The 19,873-nt window shown below is 47.4% G+C and overlaps 1 protein-coding gene across 6 annotated transcripts in view; it reads left to right on the top strand.

Annotated features, from left to right (window-relative positions):
- Positions 1–19,873, top strand: part of atp8a1 (ATPase phospholipid transporting 8A1) — a 96,684-nt gene that overhangs the window by 13,105 nt on the left and 63,706 nt on the right. For all 6 annotated transcript variants that reach the window (XM_027022703.2, XM_027022705.2, XM_027022702.2 and 3 more), the window contains exons 2-6: positions 8,339–8,453; positions 13,863–13,962; positions 15,354–15,452; positions 17,556–17,601; positions 17,710–17,750. In XM_027022703.2, the coding sequence (XP_026878504.2) occupies positions 8,339–8,453; positions 13,863–13,962; positions 15,354–15,452; positions 17,556–17,601; positions 17,710–17,750 (401 nt within the window). The remainder of the gene's footprint in view (positions 1–8,338; positions 8,454–13,862; positions 13,963–15,353; positions 15,453–17,555; positions 17,602–17,709; positions 17,751–19,873) is intronic.

The following is a 19,873-nucleotide window of genomic DNA, read 5'->3' as shown; positions in this document are numbered from 1 at the left end:
TTATTTCTCTAGATTGGTGCTACTGCAACATAGTTTGTCACTCTGTTGTCTTGGCTTAGATTTGGTGTACTTGGGGAGAGGGATGGATGGACAGATGCATACATGGATGGAAGATGGATAGAAAATGGCTGGATTCTGATTTACATAACTCAGCCACCTGGCATGTGTTCACTATGGCACCTAACATGCTGTCCGAAAACAAACGGCTTGCTTATTGACCCACGTCCCCGGTGGAATTAATCAGGGTTAATTCCCTTCCATCATGACATCACTGCTAAACCGCCTTCATAATCATGTGTTGTCAGGGTACCATGTCTAATATGATGCAGGGGTGGGTGGGTGTGCATGTGTGTGTGTGTTGTATGTCTACTTCTGTGGCTCTGAGGGAGTGGCGCAGGAATCGTGGTACGAGGTGACTTATTCAGGTCAGCAGAGGAATCGTTGACACACAGCATTTCTGTTTTCTTCTAACGCTGAGAACTTCAAGCCTGTGCAAATGGGTCTGGAACCGACATCTGTGAAAGCGACTCAACTCATCCGCTGCTAATTGGGGAACCATTTCCCTACATTATTTATAAGTACTCTGATCAATTATTTACTGACTGATATAATGAATAGGCCTGTTGTCTTTATGTAGAGAAAGGCCTTTCTAGTGAAGGCAGCCTCATTGTGTTTGGCTCTCAAGTGAGGTCAAGTAGTAACCAGGTCTAGTTCGCTATTGCATCCTCTCTCAGCCTGATGCACACAAGCACCCATTACAAACACTCACACATGCACTCAACCCCCCACACCCACACACCCCATTCACTCCTACCATTAACCCATCTGTGTAATATATACTGCATGTCCCACTTGCGCTACCACCTCGAGACATGAACTCCTCTGAAGGTGTCTGGTAGTATCTGGCACCACAACATAAGCAGCAGATCTTTTTAGGTCCTTTAAGATACTAGGTGTGGCTTTCATCAGACTTGCTTTTCCAGCACATCCCACAGATGCTCCATCAGAATAAGATCTGGAGAATTTGGAGGCCAAGTCAAAACCTTGAACCATTATGTTCCTCAAACCATTCCTGAGCAGTTTTTGCAGTGATGTAGGACATATTGGCATGCTGAAAGAGGTCAGTGCCATTAGAGAACACTGTTGCCATGAAGGGGTATACTAGGTCTGCAACTTTTTTTTTTTTGTTTGTTTGTTTGTTTGTTTAGTTATATTAAAGTAACAGCCACATGAATGCCATAACTCAAGGTTTCCCAGCAGTTGCGTTGCAGACTTGCTTTCTTCGCATAGTGCATCCTGGTGTCATCTCTTCCCCAGGTAAGTGACGCATGCACCCAGCTGTCCACATGTAAAAGATGTGGTGATTCAGACCAGGCCACCTTCTTCCATTGCTCCATGCACACCGTTGCTTAACTTTGGGATGGAACCAGATGGACTAGCCTTCACTCCCCATGCGCATCAGTGAGCCTTGGGTGCCAATGACCCTGCCACTGGTTCACTGGTTGTCCTTCCGTGGACCACATTTGGACGGTACTGAGCACTGCATCCAAAAAAAAAAAAACCCACTGCACTCTCCCACCAGAGCTACCATTTTGGAGAGGTCACAGTCACTCATCCTTATGTTTGTCAAGCTTTTCTGACCCAGATTTGAGAGTATGGTTGCTGCACTTCACCACAAATGGTGTCAGAAGTGGGATTGTACTGTGAGGCGCTTTTTTTTAATATATATATAAATATGTATAATAAAAGACCCTGCCCAGCACACACACACACCTTTTCCATGAGGGACTGGTTTGAATCCCTGGTAGGGCTATGGGTGTGTCCCTGGAGGGTGTGTGCGTGTGCAGGAGTGATTTGCCTGAAGGTGAGGTAGTCTGGAGGTCAGCGCACACCTTTTACTGCCTGGGTTTGAGATTCGGTGTGTTTGCCGTCTTCGCTGCTTGCTGTACACATGCACACATGATGCAAACGTGTGTGTGTGTGACTGCAGGACTGCATCATGGTTATTTATTTCATCATTGAGAATGAAATATTTCCCTTCCTGTTGTCCCCTGCTTCCTGGAGGACAAAGTTTATCTTGCATTGCATACAGTTAGTGTTTCCTGAGCTATATCTATAGCTTCAGAAAAGCTCCTAATGCCAGGCCTATAAATGGCCCTATGGACTTGAAATTATTCCAGCTGCCTCATTACGAGCAAAAGCTCCCAGCAAACGCTTGGCATCTTAGCGCAGCAAGGTGGATGGATGTGCACAGGTCAAAAGTGCATGAGCGTTATGCTTTGAGCGTCGTCATACAGGCTGTCTGGAATGGGCGTCATATTTCTCAGCACAGAAGACCCGATCTGAACCCTTGCCTTTCACATCATGATTGAGCCATACAATTCTAAAGACAGATGTTGGAGTCCATTGTAAGCCCATGTGGCCCTGGGTTTCATTTCCCATTATTCAGACTTGCATGTCAGCTAACGAGAGATTTCTTGGCTCAGCAGTGCGGTTCAAGAAAATTTCACAACAAAATGACTCTTGGAGTGAACAGACTGAATACAGAGCTATGTGAATGTTCATTCTTTATTTAATGTGACTCAACTTAGGAGACAAAACAAGGGTGCCGCCATCTTGTTCCGTTTCTTTGAATGCGGGGAAAACATTCCATAAATGGAATGAATGGGAAATTGAGAGACGCTATGTCAAGAAATGGACTTACCATGAAACGTCAGCACCAGCCTGTTTCAGTACCCTTCGGTTTGAAGAAAGGGCCAGATGTAAAGAAAAAAAACTGTCTGATAGGATTTCCTCAGTGTCCCTTTTTTATCCCAAAATCTGTGGGGAAAGCACCCCACAGAGTGGCCAGCCTCAGTATTATGATCTATGATTGATTGTGACTTAAATTCTCAAGTCTATAGCCTACTGTTATGCTCAATATTAGCACTATGATTATCAATCATCACTACCTTTCTTGTTCTGTCTCGATCTGAATCACGTATGTATGAGCTAAAGATTGGTAGCCAGTGTCTGGTAGTTAGCTAAATGTTGATATCAAACCCTGATTACAATGTTACACTACACATGCTCTTTCCAGAAAGCTTTATTAAAAGCAACTAATGGATTAGTATAAGCCATTTAGTCTCTGCAAACATTAAGAGTATTTTTGTTTGTTTGGTAGGTAGGTAGGTAGCAAGCTAACCTAAAGCAAACCTACCTGACACACACACGGATACAATCGGGATCCCATAAAGTCCCTGTGACTAGGGAGGCCTCCTAGTTTTTTTTTATAGATGATGTCTAGCTATGTCATTTTGGCTCCACTTTGCGTCTTAAAATCATGCAAAACATTAAATGTGGGTTTTTAATCTTTTGTCATGCAAACCACTACGCGACAGCTTTGTCATATTTGCAGTTTTAGTTTAAAACCAATTTTCCCTACACGGTGTAGGCATGGCAGGCCGCACAACCTACATCCACTGGCAAATGGAGGAAAATGTTTTTGGGTATGCCTGAAGGCACACTTCTGCTTGCTCCTTCCGTTTTGTGCATGGGGAAACCAACAGATGAGAAATGGCTGGGCTTAAATTCCCCTGTGAAGATGGCAGGCCATGCGCCAAGCAGATGGTTAGGTACGTTCAGTGCCGATCAGATGTTACTTGATGGTAGCTAATAACATCAATATTATGAGATGAAACTACAGAATTGGATCACAGGCAGTTTTCCACTGTATGCTACAATCTACTTTAAAAACATCATTAAAACTGAACACTTGATATAACTTTAACTGAAAATGTATATAAACATGCTTGTATGTGAAAATTTGGATATTGTAGAGATTGTGCCTTTCTTTAGGCATTTGATATGTTTTGGGAGGCTAGGTAATTAAAACAAAAACAGTAATTATGTACATGCAGTTATGTAACACTGATGCTTGGAATGTATAAGCAAATCTGTCATCACACTTTGATTTTAACATTTATCTTGGATATTTTTCCTTAGATGAGAACACAACACCTTTTGACCTGCAATGCCATGGAGTCCATAGAGGAAAATGAGTATTGTCACTGCGATTTATAAAAGCAATGGCAAGAACCATCCGTTATTCCACTACGCTCCAGTTGAAGCTTTTTGCATGCAATAAGTCAATTCAATGTACACAGCCTCTGTGCAAACGTCTGCTAAGCAATGAGAGTCTGTCGGCTGTCTGTCGGGATTGTTCACTGGTGGGTTTTCCAGTGGCTGATCGACGTCTAGCTGCATCCAAGAGAGTGGCTGTTGATGACACTCATGGAGCTGAGGCTCAACTTTACTTCAGGAGCACCTTGCACAAATATCAAATATTTACCATGATAAGATTTCTGAACTACTGGGCTGCCAAGAGAAACCTTCAAAGCAACAGTGTTTTGAAGAGTATCACCTAAACACGACGTGCATAATTTGATTGCTCGGAAATGGTGGTGTAAAAGCCGTGAAATCTAGACTTGAGAGGGGAGTATTTTGGTCAGTACTATGGGCGAAACGCTATCAAATACTTGGTGGTAATAACACCTTGGGGATAGTAATGTACGTCTCCCGAGCATGCCACAACAGACGCGGGGATACATTTATCAGATTTATTTCAGGCCTCCTAGACTGCCTCCAACGCTGTGGAAGTCATGTCTGTGAGGCAATAAAGATTGTTTACAGGAAAAGGGTTTAAAAGTTGATTTAGGAATATTAATAACATAAAGGATCATGGAGATTCTGTAGCCTTATAAAATGATCTGTATACAGAGCAGGGGCCACTGTAGAGGCTTCTGCAGCCCTTTCTTGCAGATGTAAGATGAAGTTGTGTGTTTGTGTGTGGTTTTTGTTTTTGTTTTTTTTAAAGAGAGAAATCTTCTCTAGTACTGTAATGGTACCGAGCTCCCACTGGTCTGGGTACTGAACATCAGTTTACGTAATGGCAGTGTAAATAATGATGGGGATTTCAGCCATTAGTATGTAAAAAGGTGGAGCGAATACATAATCACTCCTGAAAACTGTGAAACTTGACTGCTTTGGGTGCTTGTCAGATGTTCTCTGGAGGATGCATCTAATGCTTGTTAACGTTGACCTGCAATGAAGAACGGGACCAGCTATTCTCTTCAGCTAATTCTCAAGTCTGCATTTTTATTCTTGAATATAGAGGAATTTAGGAACAATAGTGGACAGAGAATTTATAATCCATGACTTCCTGTGTGAAGGGAAAGCGAAGCAATACGATACAAGCCTTCACCAAGAGAGTCCAAGTTATTTGAAGAAGATGCCACCAACACACAATATATCGCAAATGTGGGAGTGCATTTTGGTCAGAGTATATGCTGACTGAAGCACAAATCTTTTCCCAAACTTAATGTCAAAAATTGACAAAATATTACAAATGAGGAGTAATTGTTTTTGACTATTGTATATATTGCCTGTATTACCCAAAAACTGTACTTGATAGATAAAACAAATAGATTGGTATTTTGATGTGGTGGCAGTTTAATCAAGTTAATACTGTTATACAATCTGTAACTAAAGTTTCAAATTCAATGGGAAAAACAACTTTCAACACTGCCAGCAAAAATGTTACTAGAATGTTGATAACTAAATGAAACATTACTAAAACATAAATAGCATACATGACTAATTACTAGAATATTAATTACTGATGGAATATTGTTAATTACTTTAACATGGGTTACCAATACTAAACAAAATGGTGTTCAGTTAAGTAACTTGCTTTTTGCATGTGTGCCAGTTTGTTAGATGACCATACCTTTTATAGGTGTTCGGTGCAAGTGTTTAGTTGCAAACTGTACCTCATCTGCTGCTCAATTTACCCCCCTCTCCTCCATTCATCACTAGGCAGTGTTTGATCACAGGATTGCTGCTAATAAAATATCTGGGTGGTAGTCTGAAACTGAGTAGTGACGAACGGGGTTGACGGGGTAGTAAATTGTTCAGCAACAGTTGGACTACACTTTGTAACCATGCACTTACAAACGGCACCTATAAAAGGTAGGTTACGTATTACTCCAGCAGCTCAGTTGACATGCATATAACTTGCCACCTTCTGCATGGCTACGTGTACCCATGACTGAGTTAATAGTTTGTCTGTTTGGAATTCCTCAACAAACACGATATAGCATGTTATTTGAAATAAAATCCTTCCAGCCTATGAGCAACCTCTGAGCAAAAAAAAAAAAAAAAAGCCCAGACGAGTAACCCTGTAAAAAACACGCGAAGTTGCACCAGCCTGCAGTAGCCGTGTGGTCCTGTGGCTCCCGTTGAGACATCCAGTCCACCATCTTCTTCCCTTTGAAAAGGTTTTCCAAGGACTTGTAACTTTTCCCAAGGATAGGATATGTGATGCCTAATAGCTCATTATAGGCAGCGCTCCTTCAGGGCTTGCAGACAGCCAGCCATGGCTCACTTGCACTTGCGACTGTACCTCTGTGTGATGGGGGTGGGGGGGTACTGTGGAACCTTGGGTAAAAATGCTGTTGAAGGAACATCTCTGGGCGGGCTCTGATTAGGACTTTCTTGGCAGTGCTGGAAGTGATGCCAATTGGGCATTAATCGCGCCAGAGGTGCGAGGCGGATTGCTCCTTTGAGTCCTGTTCAATAACTTCTGACTTTTGCAAAGTAGAATTTCTGGCAACTGTTGCGTGCCATCATGTTCAACGTGTGGCTGGGCTGCCGGACACGTTGGCTCGTTTGTCTGCTCTGCGCGCAGACATTTGTGTGAAAGGCTGTTAACAGGCAGCGTCGAGTGGCTTAGCTCTTTCTTTGGTACTTTCTGGGAAGAGCAGGGGTGGAAGTCGAGGGAACCCCTCTGTCTTTTCCTCATGATTTTAAGGGTCACTTGCTCTGTGGTGTGAAAAAATTGGATGCTCAACAAGCAAGATTTGGAGCAAGATTCCTCCGTGTTCCCGCATTCCACTGTCACAGTGCATCAGTGCCTGTGAGTTGAGTGGGGACTATGCATTTGGGACCTAAAACAAAAGTAGGAATGAGGGATAAAATTGGAATACAAGATAAATAAAAAAAAAAAAGTCTACATTAATCATGTAAGACTGACACCCCATGAAAAATACACACCAATTTGGGGTTTTGTATTTAGCTGGTTAATATTGGACATTAACAACAAATTAATTAAAATTATTGTAAATGTATCTAATCAAATATTGACAGTAAAGTATTGTGTTCTAATTCTATGTCTATTAGTAAACCTGACTACTTTGACCATTAGTTAGCATTAGATAGTTTACCTGAAGACCTTATGAAACAAGAACCAATGCTGAACCTGGGCTGCATGACAGGCTGGGCCTTTTAGATACACATGACTGGTCATCTGATGTAGTAGTACGCGACCCACTTTACCACAGTGAAGGTAAAGATAAGGCTCTGTACTTTTGTTGTACTTCGCTGTGGTGCTGTCAACTCTGAGAGACTGCACAAAATAATTAAAAATATTCCTGTACTTTTTCTGCTGTAGAAAATAGTCCCCCTGTTTTGTCACCGTTTTCTAATGGAGGCTAATGTAAACAGGAAGTTAAAAGAGAAAATGCACAAGAGTCATGTGCTTAAAATGGGTGTAGCTGGGCATTATGAATGTCTCTTATTTTCACCAAATAAACTAAATAAGCTTTCAGTTTTTTCACCGAAACCAATGAAAGCGTTCGCAGGGCCAGGGTTAGGACAGGCCTGAGGGATATGAGTGTGTGTAATGGAGAAGATAAGAGACAGACAGAGAGACAGACTGACAGAGGGAGAGTCAAAGAAGATTATCTGCAGGAGAACCTGTTTTACAAGGGAACCAATTTTTGTCCTACGTGTGTGTTTCAGCACGTAACGTCACTTCCCGTTGTGTTGCCAGCAGATCAGCAGGGCCACGTCTTGGACTAGCTCCTTTCTTTACATTTTGATTGCTCTGTGCTAGGACCGCGGTAATGTCAGAAGGTAAGCTCCAGCAGCACAGTCATGGGTGCTGCAGCGTCCAGGCGCCAAACCCTTCCATGCTTGCGAGGTGTGTCTGCTGGGATGACAGCAGCACGGCTTGGTTTTGGTGGCCTGAGAGGCCAGTTCACAAATGCAACTCAAGCCAACAGCCCAGGAATGTCTTTTGAAGGCTTCCAGATACAGCTGATGTGAAATAATTAGCTCGCCAGCCTGAGCACAAACACCAACGTGTGGTTGCTTATTAAAATACTTCTGTAGCTCTCAGCTCCTCTGGCTTAACACAGCAAGCACGGCAGCTGGAGCAGAGGGAGGTCGTCACAACTTTTAGCCTTTGAACTTTGACACTCACCCTTCTCTTCCGCTCGCTCTCGCTCTATCGTTGCAGGGTATGAGAAGACAGAGGACCAGTCGGAGAAGACTTCTCTAGCTGACCAGGCGGATGCACGATTAATATTTATCAATCGGCCGCAGTTTATGAAGTTCTGCAGCAACCGTGTCAGGTGAGGCTGAGCGAGGCTGGCTGTTCGATGCCACAGCATCATCTCACTGAAAGCGTGGGAGGCGGTAATAGATTTCTCTTCTTAATTGTTTTTTTCCTCCTTGCTTTTAAGTAATAAAACAACCTTTACCTGGAATTTGATACCATGTACCATGTCAGAAATGCTTACAGAATGAGTTTTTTTTTAAAAATATAACAAAGAAAAGAAAAGAAACTGAATATTTTTGGCAGATTTTGTGCGAGCTCTGTAGAGGTGCAGAGAAGTGCTGGTTTTGGATGTGTTACACACGGAGACCGTTGCCCAGAAACCCTGCCAGCGAGCAGCTCTCCCAGTGTCCTGTTTTAATCCCGGCATTACTGGTGCAGCCTACTAAGCAGTCTAAACCTGGCTCGTTGCAATCCTCCATCCCAATACAGGAGCGAGAAACTCGCTGGGCATTCCCACAAACCACGGCTCCGGAGGCCCCCTCGGGTTCGTTTGGAATCACGGCCCTTGTTCATGCACGCAGGTGTGGCTTTGGGCTATTGTGTTCCCTCCTTTGAGGCCTGTTACCCTGCGCTGCATTTATTAGCGTGCAGGGCCTTTGATGTAGGAGATTCCCTGCTGCGAGGCTGGTTGAGGGCGAAGTGCCACCATGCCGGCCTGCCTCTGTGGCAGCGGGCGTGTTCCCGGAACATCACACGGCAGTCGCGCACAGGCACACTGCAGTGAGGACCACTACCGCCTGGCTCCTCGGAGAGGGGGAGGGAGAGGGAGAGAGAGAGAGGTGGACAGGAAAAGAGAATGGGGAGGAGAAGGAGGGAGGAAAGGGAGTGAACGCAGAGAGAGCGATGGTGGGGGAGGGCGAAGGAGAAACATGAGTTGGCCGTTGACAGTGCGGAGGAATTGTTGCAAAGTTGAGTCAACTGCAGTAACTCTGCATCTGTTAAATATGGGCACGGTGGCTGAGGGCAGACCTGTGGACGCATGGGCATGCATGTGCTTGCAGTGTGGCAGCTAAGAGCCGTTTCTGTCATTATGAGATTGTTTACTCACGAAGCCACCCCAGTGCACCCAATTCCACACTTAAGGGAGCAGCCAGAACATTTCAGGCAGGTTTCACCGCACACGTGTGTGGTGCACAAAACCTGCCACTGAAGGCAGGAAGCAGGAAAGCAATAATGGCTGCATTCCTTGATTTTCACTGTCTTGCCTCCTAAAGCACTAAAACACGCTTGCTAGCACACATAGAGACTGTTGCTCGGAAGTGTTTTTCATTTTCAGCTTTCTCTTCCTCTGCTGGGGTGGGGTGTGTGTGCATGTGGGTGTGCGTTTGTGAGGAGTCTTGCTCATGAAAAGTAGTGTCTCAGCCACTGTTGCACTGCACCAAGGAGCAGCAGCAGAGTCGTCCAGCCCACCTGCGATTCCCAGCTGTCTCTGCACCCAGCCGGGCACGAGCTGCCGCCTCCCAGGGCCCGCTGCCTATGATGGCCCTGGTGTGTGTGTGTGTGTGTGTGTGTGTGTGTGTGTGTGTGTGTGTGTGTGTGTGTGTGTGTGTGTGTGTGTGTGTGTGTGTGTGTGTGTGTGTGTGTGTGTGTGTGTGTGTGTGTGTGTATCCTTTCTGGTTTTGCTGACAGAGAACCGGGCTTTGAAGAGTGTGATCGCAGTGTGATTTTTCTTAGTCCTCTCAGCCAGGGTTTGAGTCCGGCATGAATAAGCTTCTTGCCAGCTGAAGTCTTATTTAATCCTGTACAGACTGGACGTGATCCTGCTTACATGTTTCCCAGACGCAGAGAACACTGCAGTTGTCTGAAAGTCTCTCATTCTGATTTCCCCTCCCTTTCTGTCTCTCTTCTCTCCTTCATCCACCCACTCCTCTTTCATCTTCCCTCTCTCTCTCTCTCTCTCTCTCTCTCCTCCGCCCCTCCCTCTGTGGGAGTAAAGCAGCAGCGTTATTAGGTCGGCTCAGGCTGAGCACCTGTCAGGCCAGTTTAGTGTTGCCGTTTTCTGCTGCTTTGTGAGCAGTTTGTTTGCTTGCTTGCTTGCTTACTTGCTTTTTGGCACACACGCAGCCACTCAAATGAGTGGATAGCACAGATAGTGCTGTGATTATTTGCGTCAGTATGATGGTTTGTGTGCACCGCGCGTGCGTTTGCATGTGTGTGCGGCTGGAGTCAGCTGGGAGGTCATCAGAATCGGATGCTTTGCATAGCCGTATGCTCCTCAGTCACGAACAGACAGACATGCCCGAAACGCACAACTTTACTCCCGTACCGCACGTAGTATATGAACAAACTAGTGTAAAGTACCACATACGTGTCCCCCACAAGCCTAAAGAGACACGCACTCTCAAGATTATCCATCAGTGTCTTTTGCATGCACGTTTCAGGAGCAAACGTGTGTGCGCGCCACAGCTTTCTCTGCTTTAAATAATGTAGCGCTTGTAAATAAACCCCCACGGACGCGAAACGGCCAGCAAATAAGCTAGCGGAGTCTTCCTCGTGAGTGATGAAGCAGAGTGCAGGAGTCCTTTTATAGGCAGCAATCCGCTAATGCTTTGCACTGCTTCAGCGAGTGTCGGCGCTTGCTGCGTTTATGACCCAACGCAGAGAGCTATCAGAGGAACACTGACGAAACAACCCGCTCCATGTGAAGGCCCAGAACGCTCCAGCCAGAGGCTGGGAAGGACGGATGAAAAGGGGGAGAGGCGGAGAAGGAGGCGGAGATTGGCTTGCCGTTCCTCCGTCCATGGTAGCGGGCGCACCGGGCAAGACGCGTCCGCCCATCAAACCCTGGACGGGTGCCAGAGAGAGGAGTTAGATCAGAGTAAGGCGAGCCCTTGCCAGAACCCCAGAACTTTCCATCTCGCGTTGTGCGTCTAATTGGCTACAGTGTGCCATTGTCTGATAGGGATCCGTGAAAGGCAAATCAGATGCATGTGAGCAGTTAGAAGGGGGCGATCACTTTTGATGGGTTGGTGGGGGTGGGGGTGCGGGTGTGTTTTGCTGTCTATAGACTTTTAAATTGTTTTGTGTGTTCTGTATACTTGTAAAGAGGTTTTTTTGATTGTAAATTGGAGTTTGCTCTGTCCTACAAAGAATAGCAAAGAGCATAAAACATCACTGTCATCAATAAATCTCCCTAATCAGAAACTAGCCTGAATCACCAGTGGCCTTCTGTAATCAGATTAGGTCATTTTAGGGACTTTATCAGTTATGAATTCCCAACCCAAGCAGCATCAGTAATTAAACCCGTGCCAGTAAAATGAGATGTTGACACAAATCAATTACTGTCATGACCGTGGTGTCACCTCCATGCTGCACTGAGGCCAGCCCAAGAACTCAAATGGGGGAGGTGATGAAGATGAGAAGATTTGGGGGTTAGGGTTTGGTAGTGTGGTTCACCCTCAGAGCAGTCAGACTTGTAAAAGGGTACTACCTTTTCCCACTGCTCTATAATAATTAATATTAACATATCTGGTTACAGACCCCAGACTGCAGCAAAGTTACATATAGTCAACTAATACTGGCATAATAAATATATGGCGGTGATTGTGTAAGAAGATATTCAAATTTGATCGTTTAACCATAATCGCAGTTTTACTGTGAGGGTTGAGAATATTTGGTCTTCACCAGCTGTGGGGCAATGAAGGTGTAGCAACATCCAACTGGTTCTCCAGGTTGTCTGTTTGTCTTGAGCGCAGTGGGGTTGTTTGTTTGTTTGTTTGTTTTTGTTTTTTCCTCTCTCAATCCCTTGCAATGTAATGTTCTCCCAGATAGCCTGTGATGTGCACCATAAAGACCAGGTCACAGGTCACTTCACTGAGTTCCTCCACACACCTCCATTTTGCAGCATCCCTGAGTTCATAACATCCCTTCAGCATGTGTGTCCTGCCTAGCCATCGCGTCTCACAGCAGTCAACTGGTAACCAGTGACTGAAAGCAAAGCTTTCCTTGGTGAATAATACAATAACCAGTACCTATGCTGCTCAGATTCGGACCAACACGTGTCATTTCCTTTTTGAGAAGTTTGACTGACCGTTTGTGAGCCCACGCACGCGCTCTGTCGTCACACAACTCGTGTCGTTCAGTGACAACCCATAGGAATGTATCGCTACAATCAGACTCTCAGAAATGTCCTCACCTCTAGATGTGTCGTGCATACCCGCTGATGAAAGTTTCAAGTTTGGTTTATTTGTCACATACATAGTCATACACAGTATAAGTCAATCTTGTCTCAAAATCTGTTGTAATTCCATGTGCAAAAAAATGCCAGATGGCTTTGTTGTAGCTGTTGCCTCATCTAGGGCCAGTGAACAGAACACGAAATCTGCCACAGAATCTTTGAGACGTCGTAATGTCTTATTCCATGCCACCGGTGCAGTCTGACATGGTCCAAAGAGAGAGGCTAACATTTTGGAACTGTGTGGGGTTTTCTAGATCTAGCTCGGAGCCACAGCAATCACACCCTCCTTCACACCTCGCCTTCAGAAGACGGCCTCCGGCTTCTTGCCGTCGGCTCACTTGCAACATAACTCGCCTCTGTCGCGCCAGCCAGATCCTTTTTGCCATGCAGTCAAATTATTCTAGTACACCTTAATTTTCTCTGCTCATACCACTCATACCTCATAAAGCGGGATCTCTTGCCAGGGCTGTAGCCGTCGAATGAAACCGCATTTCTTTCAGCTGACTGAATCGTTTGAAAAGCGTTCATTTTCATTTTGAATAACAACCAGTGGCCGTAGCGTAGATCACAAAACGTATCACCAGTAACAATCTCTGGTGGGCCATCTACAGTTGAGCAGAGGTCCATATATAACCGCAGGCCGGAAGTTTCCCGCCCCGGGCGTACAGAGTCGGGCGTTTATCACCGTAAAATGCCTGTGCTGCCTGCCTGTGCCCTAATGTGGGCATAAATTAGACGCCAGCCTGATGAAGATGCTGCCAAGCTAATGCCAACATAGTTCACTCCCGCACCACCCGCTCCATCTCTCTATACACGTGCACACACTCACTCACCCACTTGCTTGCGCGCTCCCTTTCTCGCGCTCTCTCTCTCTCTCTCTCTCTCCATCTCTCTCTCTTACTCTGTCTTGCCCCCCCCCCGATTTGGTACAGCTCCAATGCTAATCATGCTTCTCTTTATGCCTCCCCCCCCCCCCCCCCCACTCTCCATTAGCGTTATTTACTTCCCTCGTCCTCTCTCCAGGCCTCTCCATTCTCCCCCTGGGTGGGGCGCAGACAGCAGAGCGGGGTTTGTTTTCAGCGGGGTCCGGCAGGGTTCACTCGACCTTGAATGACATTCAGGAGTGATCTGAAAGGGGTTTGCTGTTTTCGGGCGGAGACGGGCGGGGTCCGGCGAGTAGCTGACCCCCCCGGTGGTAGGACTGCTGCGCCCTCACCCGCCTCTTTCTTCATTTTCCTTCCCCAGCACGGCAAAGTACAACGTCCTCACCTTCCTCCCGCGGTTCCTCTACTCGCAGTTCAGAAGAGCTGCCAACTCCTTCTTCCTCTTCATCGCCCTGCTCCAGGTAAGAGGCAGAGCCCCTGCTCCTGGCGGACGCCCAGCCGAGGGCGCGGCGTACGCGTCCGGAGGCATGAACCTGAGATCACCCCAGCAGTCGTTCTTGTCGTGGCTGTTTCCACTGTTTAAATTTGCATCGCAGTTTTATAAATACTCATTATGTCTTACTTTGAGATTCATGTGCTTTTTTTTTAGCTTATTGCTAGTCCCGTTTGCGCATGCATCAATAGGGCAGGTATGATCCCGCATTCTAATCAAACTGCAGCAACTGGTTGCTAAACAAATCATTTCAACACCAGAAAAATACATGCACATTAAAACATGAGCAATACAGAAGAACCGGTTGTGAATCCTGCGATGAGCAGAGAACCACTTAAAGCAGCCTCACATATGAGGTCTAATGAGCTACGCGCTTACTCTGACCTTCAGAGAGGGCGAGCCGAAAAAGAGGAGAAAGGGCTTTGAAGCGCAGGTCGCCTGTGTGTTTAACACCCAGCTGTCAGTGGGTACTAAGCGACCTTGGAGAGGGAGGGAGGGAGGGAGAGAAGAGTAGGTGCAGAAGCAGCCATACTGCAGGAAAGGCAGGACTTGCAGGCCTGCATCGTCCTACGTTGCTAAGGCCCCTTACACAAACCGCGATCGCAGACGAAGGGCCGTGCCGAATTCACCTCGCAGCCTGCCAGGTGTTTGGCTGCCCCACAGGGGGGAAGAGCCACTGCTGTGGTCCAGTGGTGATCCCTCCCGGCCCCCTCGGCCCAGGGCGATCCGAGGAAGCAGCGCGGGGATTGTGTTTCCTGCCGGCTATTGAATGGCTATAGCCAGGCGCATGGCGGGGTCGCACCCCGAACAGCCCGTCTTTCAGGGAGCGTTAGGGGCGCGCGTATCGGGGAGCGTTCGGGGTACACATCTCAAACGTCGCGGGCTGAATTAGGGGCGCGTTTCTCAGGTGCCTTATGATTGCAGTCGCATTCTCTGTTACAGGAGGGATTAGAGCAGGTGTAGCGGAAAGGTGCGTCTGGCGGTTCACAGACGTTCAGCTGAAATGTGAGGCAGCGGCCTGACCTCTGTCTCGCACACCCGCCTGTATGTCAGACAGATCACAAGCACGTGCGCGTGCACGCACACACACGCACAACTCCAGATGATGATGATGATGAAGGAAGGGAGCATCAGGTGTCTGTGCCTAAATATCTGAAATTCAGGCACCAGTCAGTTTTTCAGAGATATTCATGTTCATATGCATGTGAAATGCGCTCTGAATTGCTCTGAAGTAATTTGTGTTGTGGAATTAGTTTCCATCCTTGGTCTTCCCCGCGGGGGACAAGGGGCTCGTAATGTGTCACAGACTCCGACATCTCAAAGAACGCAAGTTTACGCACGCTGACCTGTGCGTTTCAGCAAATCCCGGACGTTTCTCCGACGGGCCGCTGGACGACGCTGGTTCCTCTGCTCTTCATCCTGGTGGTGGCGGCAGTGAAGGAGGTGATCGAGGACCTGGTGAGGAACCCCCCCCCCCCGCTCCCTTCAGAGCGGAACGCCCAGCACACGCCAGCGCGGCCCTGAGCTCACCTTACTGTGCATCCTTCTCGTGCTGCGGTTTCCCTGGATGGTTCTGAACAGTTCTGCCAGCTGAATGGGCTCTGGGGTGGGCTTCAGTTCCAGCAGGCACTCTCATTCTGTTCGTCCGTGTTTTGATCCAGATTTGAACGGAGGTGCCTGTGACGGGCCACGTGAAACGTGAAACGTGACTTGGCTGGAGTGTGATTATTTGATTATGGAAAATAAAATGGATTATGGATTATGTAAAATTCTAATATGTTCTAAAACGCAGGATGGAATTTCCTTAGGTTGATTGTGGTTTTGTTTGGTCTTGTTAGTACACAAGTGTAAAATGATGTACACAAGTGTAAAAGTATAGTTTAGGTTCAAAATATTTTTTAACAGAACCACTTTGAGTAGCCAGGATATTAGCAGAATTGATTTTTATTTTTAATCAATTACCTTTTTACGGTTATACGTTTTCGATTACTGAATGGCTTTAATTACAGAGTGAGGACCTGTGTTCTCTGCACTCCTGGGGCCTGTTGTTCCGTGCTTCAGATCTCCTGGTTTTGATGGTTTAATTTAATCGCAGCACTGCTTGGAGGAGTGTGTGTGAGTGTGTGTGTGAGTGTGTGTACAGCTCTGTCGCAAGAGGACACTCCAGGAAGTCCAGGGCTTTTGTGCCCTTTTGTACTTGTTTGCTATTTTTAACCTCATTAGTATGGTAAATTTACATAGTGTAATGTGCATCTGGTGTCATTTGCATAGAGAAGGTGCATTGTCTATTTTGGGATGGTGCGAACAACCCGGCAGGGTCCGCGGCTCGTGCTGTGACCCCAAGAGCCGCTCTGGTCTGGACCTCGCCGGACGGCTGGCCGCTCGCTCTGCTCCCCGTCCTGTGGTCAGACTGGCCATCCTTGCGTTCCTCAGTCTCCTCTGTTCACGGAGGCAGGGTGTGGAAGGCCTACAAGGTCAAGTCCCCTCCCCCTGCCTGTCTGGATGTTGGGGAATACCGCCTCGGCTTAATCATTTTCATCACTTCCAGGTCACACTGCTGTGATTAGCTGTGGTGTAGAAATGCTCGCAAGTAGGAATGAGCGTTTGATCATGTTCGTGTCATTTGTGTCTGACCTAATGTCCCATTTTCTTGGAGTTGTGTGGGGCTGGGCAGCGGAGACAGAGAGGGAAGGACGAGAGAAAAAGAACATTGTGAAGGCAGAGGGACAAAACAGGAGAGAGGGAAGAAGGGAGAAGGAAAAGAGAGAGAGGGAGTGGCCTCTAGAAGATGGGTGTGCGTGAGGGTGTGTATCTGTCTGTCTCTGGGGGGGCTCTTATTCTGTAAATGCTGAGGTCAGAGAGGGAGTGGCCTCTAGAAGATGGGTGTGTGTGAGGGTGTGTATCTGTCTGTCTCTGGGGGGGGCTCTTATTCTGTAAAAGCTGAGGTCAGAGAGGGAGTGGCCTCTAGAAGATGGGTGTGTTTGAAGGTGTGTATCTGTCTGTCTCTGGGGGGGGGGCTCTTATTCTGTAAACACTGAGGTCAGAGAGGGAGTGGGAGAGAGATGCTCTCAGCCAACACCCCCCCCCCCCCTACACACACACACACACTCCAACCAACCCACCCCCCCCCCCCCCCCCCCCCCCGCCCCGAAGGTTCTGCCCTGATCCTTCTGCTTTCCCTGATCTCATTACTGGCTTTTCATCTCTCTGCTTCATCCTAAATCAAAACCTACTCCTGCCCTTCCCTGACCAGTGTGTCCATGGAAGTGAATGAGTGAGTAAATGAAGGGTCCCTGTTCAAGTGGAAGAGCACAGGCTGTACAGGGCCATGAAGAACAGAGAGGTGAACTAAGCACACCCAGAACAGCCTGCCCTTCGTGCCTGTCTCACTCACTGTCTGTCTGTCTCTTTTGACTGTCTCGCTTATCTGTCATGTCCTCTTCTCTCTTTTTTCCTCGCTCTCTCTCTGGTGTGGTTTTGTGTGTGTGTGTGTTTGGTAATAACTCAGCGTTAAATACTCAGTGATGAATGCTCAGTGTATTGTTCCTGTCTTGTTTTCAGAAACGTCACAAAGCAGACAGTGTTGTCAACAAGAAAGAGACGCAAGGTACTTTGTTTTAGCCTCGCTGAGTTTTCTGACCTGTTTGTTGTTAGAGTGGAATACGAAACTAAAGTCCGTGAAACTAACCCTCTGTCCTCTCTCCCCCCTCTTCAGTGCTGAGAAACGGAGCCTGGGAGATTGTTCACTGGGAGAAGGTATTGTGTCTCCGCAGATGGATTCCATCTTCCAAGCAGCCCTTTACTAAATAAGCAATGATGGAGGGAGCGAGAGGAAGAAAGAGAGAGAGACTTTCTCTCTCTTTCTCTCCTCTCTCTCTCTCTCTCTCTCTCTCTCTGTCTATTACAGTGGTTGAAGATTTACTGTAGTAATGCCTCCCTCACACATGGAGCAAGGAATGTATTCTCCCTCTGTTATTCTCTCTCTCTCTCTCTCTCACTCTCCCCTCCCCCACCGATCTTTCTGGTCGCAGGCCTGTGTCAGGGCCAAGGCTTGAAATGCAGGTTGCCAGAGAGATCATGATGCATCTGGACACGCAGCAGCTTCCTGCCCTTTCCCGAAGAGCGGCGTAATTAGTGCGCCACAAATGCGGCGCGTGAAATAATCCAGAGTGTAAAAAGAGAAGGCCAACGTGATGGTTATTAGCCATCGTTGTAGCTGACATTACCGTCGAGGTGGACCTGCCCACAGTCGGCATCCACGCCGTCATGAATTTTGCAGCAAAGCCGTTCTGCGCTGCATGGGAGTGAAACGGGTCCGTTTCCCAGCTGCTCGCAGGCGTACTCTTGATGTCCCGCGTTTTTGATTTCGCCAGGACTGAGCGTCGCCGCTATTTACATCTCGAGCCCGGCTCGGCTCAGGGAGGGTGGCGCAGGGGCGCGCGGGCGCGCAACAGAGCCCTAAAGGACCACATCGTGGGCTAGTTGATCCCATTCCCCCAACCCAAGCTGGGCTTTGTTCATGTTCTGCATAGAAACGTAGAATTATTGGCTGTCTTTATTCTGTTTTTAATACGGAGAGAGGGAGAGGGGGAGAGACTGAAACGGAGAGAAAGAATGACATTACCTCTGCAGTTTGATGGCCCAAGTATCGATATTCAAGCTGTGGTGTGCGTATTCTGCTCTGCAGGGCTGGTCCTCTCAGTGCGTATCGCTCCGTCGGACCCCAGGGCAAAACGCTGTATTGTGAGAGGTGAACAATGTGGCCTCGTAGCCTTCTCTCAACAGCTGATTTAAAGCTGTTCTCTTCGATTTAAAGCTGCCCTCTGTTGGATTCAGACCCCCAGTGGCACGTCACACTCTCCCTCCCCCTTCCTGCAGTGCTTGAACGGGATGGCTAGGAATTCCCGTCTGAGGAAATGTGTCTCTGAAAAATGTGCCACTCTCACTGGTCCCCTCTCACTGGTCAGCGCCAATCTCTGAGGTCTGCAGCCGCACATGAAATGTGACCCCGGGCTCCTGTCCGACCTCGCAGCGCTTCCCGTGATTTCCCATCATTTCCGTTTTCTTTTCCTCACACTGTCCGATTGCAGGCATTTGCTCCCCGGCAGTTCGATGCAACCCTGCGTTAATGAGTCTCTGTCTTACAGGTAGAGGTGGGGGACATAGTCAAAGTAAGCGCCAAAGGCTACATCCCCACCGACGCCGTTCTGCTGTGCTCCAGGTAGACACGTAGCCCACGCTGTGGCCGCTCCGAGCCGAGCGCTGCCTGCCCAAACGCTCTTCTCTCCGCCTCGCGCGCGAGCGCATACACATGTGCATACTCCCTCCCCACGATAGGAAGTGAGGCGTGCTTAAAGGCATTTAGGGCGAAAAGCTCGAAATATAAAGAAAAACGTGTACGGTCGTAATAGTCCTCTGAGGAGGGGGAGTAGTTATGGGTCGAAAAAACAGAAAAGGAACAGAACTGAGGTTGAATATTGATATAGCTAAAGGTTTGAAGCCTTACTTCCTGTTTGAAGCCTTACTCCCTGTTTGAAGCCTTACTTCCTTCTGAGGCAGAACCCGCTACTGGTTAATGTTCTCAGGATGTGTCTGTGTTTTGTGTGTCTTCTTTTCTTTCTCAAAATCCATTTGCTTCCCAGGTCTAAATCTGGCAGGGTGACCATTCCCACAAGCTCCCGTGCGCTAATGGGCCCTCGCTGCTGTACCAGCGATCTAACAGCCCTCTTCCCTTGAAGGGCTCTGGGCTGGTTTGGCCTGGCGCAGATGGCTTCTAAGTACTGAGCATGAAGTTTAGCATTGTTTTTTCTTTCCCTGTAGAAATTAAATTTGTGTGTGTGTGTGTGTGTGTGTGTGTGTGTGTGTGTGTGTGTGTGTGT

This window comes from Electrophorus electricus, chromosome 12 (assembly GCF_013358815.1).
Source record: "Electrophorus electricus isolate fEleEle1 chromosome 12, fEleEle1.pri, whole genome shotgun sequence".
Classification (NCBI taxonomy): Eukaryota; Metazoa; Chordata; class Actinopteri; order Gymnotiformes; family Gymnotidae; genus Electrophorus; species Electrophorus electricus.
This window is presented reverse-complemented; position numbering and strand designations above follow the sequence as displayed.